At 53.6% G+C, this 1353-nt stretch overlaps 1 protein-coding gene across 1 annotated transcript in view; it reads left to right on the forward strand.

Annotated features, from left to right (window-relative positions):
* Positions 1-949, forward strand: part of LOC104520578 (integrator complex subunit 3) — a gene marked incomplete at both ends in the record, with an annotated part of 14982 nt that extends 14033 nt beyond the window's left edge. Inside the window, one exon of the mRNA XM_010162306.1 lies at positions 881-949. Within this exon, the coding sequence (XP_010160608.1) occupies positions 881-949 (69 nt within the window). The remainder of the gene's footprint in view (positions 1-880) is intronic.
* Between the last annotated feature and the right edge of the window lie 404 nt (positions 950-1353).

Below are 1353 nucleotides of genomic sequence, written 5' to 3' on the forward strand. Positions count from 1 at the left end.
CCTCACAAGCACTTCCCAGGGGCTTCTGTGGGGGAAAGGGGCACCAGCAACATCCTGGGGAGGAGAGAAAAACTCCACAGGGCTACGTACCAAACCACACAGCAGCGTGGTGCATGGTCCAGAGGGGATCTTGGTGTAGAACAGCAGCTGGATCCCCTCCCTGGGTTAAACCCTTTGGATTTAACAGCCTCTCCCCCTGAAAAAAAAAAGCGAGGTCAGACTGTTGCTGCCCCCGTGGGCGTAACAACCAGCTCCAGTCAGGCAGAATGTCCCGAGAGCAGCCTGTCTGGCCAGCCAGATCCAAACAGCGCAGCCACAGCTTGCTGCTGCCAGTTTTCCTGGCCTTTTGCCCCATGTGTTGATTTTTTTTATTATTTCCTTGCAGTTCTGTGTAACACACGACAGACCAGCCAGCAAATCTAGCAAGGATAGGGGAAAAATGGGGCATTTGAACCACTCTGGGCTGGCTGACTTCTGCCACCCACGATGGAAAGCAGCCTCGCTCCTCGCGTGGCTCCGCTCGCTCCAGATGGTTGGTGTCAGCTGCATCTCACAGATGTCCTGGGCACCTTACCCTCTCGAGTGGTGAATGAACCTGGCTGCTCACAGAAATGAGCCTGTCAACCTTCCTGTGCTTTCTTGGCTCTTTTTCCCCCCGCTGAGCTGCTTCCCCCACCCCACGTTGTGTTTAGGAAGTGGTGCTGGTTCTGGTGAGCTGCTGGGTCAGGCAGGGTGATGCTGCCCCTTGCAAGGAGGAACATGTGTGTGTTTGAGCCTGAACCGAGGAGGGGTTTTGCATCAGCTGTGGGGACAGGAGCTTTTCACTGGCCTCACCCTGGTGTCCTTTCCTGAGCCCTGCCTTGCTTTTGTACTCTTCCAGTTCCCAGACGAGACCCTCCGAAGCGGCGAGCTGCTGAACATGATTGTAGCTGTCATAGACTCATTCCAGGTAAGGAGGGGACTGGTGTCTGGAGTGGGAGGCAGCATGTTCCTGGAGTGGCAACACTTATCTCCTCCATTTTTAGGAGGTTTAAACCTGAAATGACCCATCTGCGGGGGATGCTCTGCTTCTTTAGTCCTCCTTGTCCCCATTCTTGAGTGAGGCTTTGCAAAGAGGAACCCCAAAACCTCTGGGTATCTCTTTTTCCTTGAGGAACTGTGATGTGTGGTGTCAGAAAGCTGAATCCAAGCTGCTTCTTGAAGGCATCTCCCTGTCCCCCAAGCTGCAGCAGGCATGCCAAGAGATCAGCCTGGGTTTGCTCTGATGCCTCTTGAGCTGCAGATGTTGGTGAAAAGCACCACCATGGCCAGCACTGCTCCAGGCATTAATATAAATAATAATCATAGAATCAT

The sequence above is a fragment of the Antrostomus carolinensis genome, unplaced genomic scaffold (assembly GCF_000700745.2).
Source record: "Antrostomus carolinensis isolate BGI_N321 unplaced genomic scaffold, ASM70074v2 scaffold23152, whole genome shotgun sequence".
Lineage (NCBI taxonomy): Eukaryota > Metazoa > Chordata > Aves > Caprimulgiformes > Caprimulgidae > Antrostomus > Antrostomus carolinensis.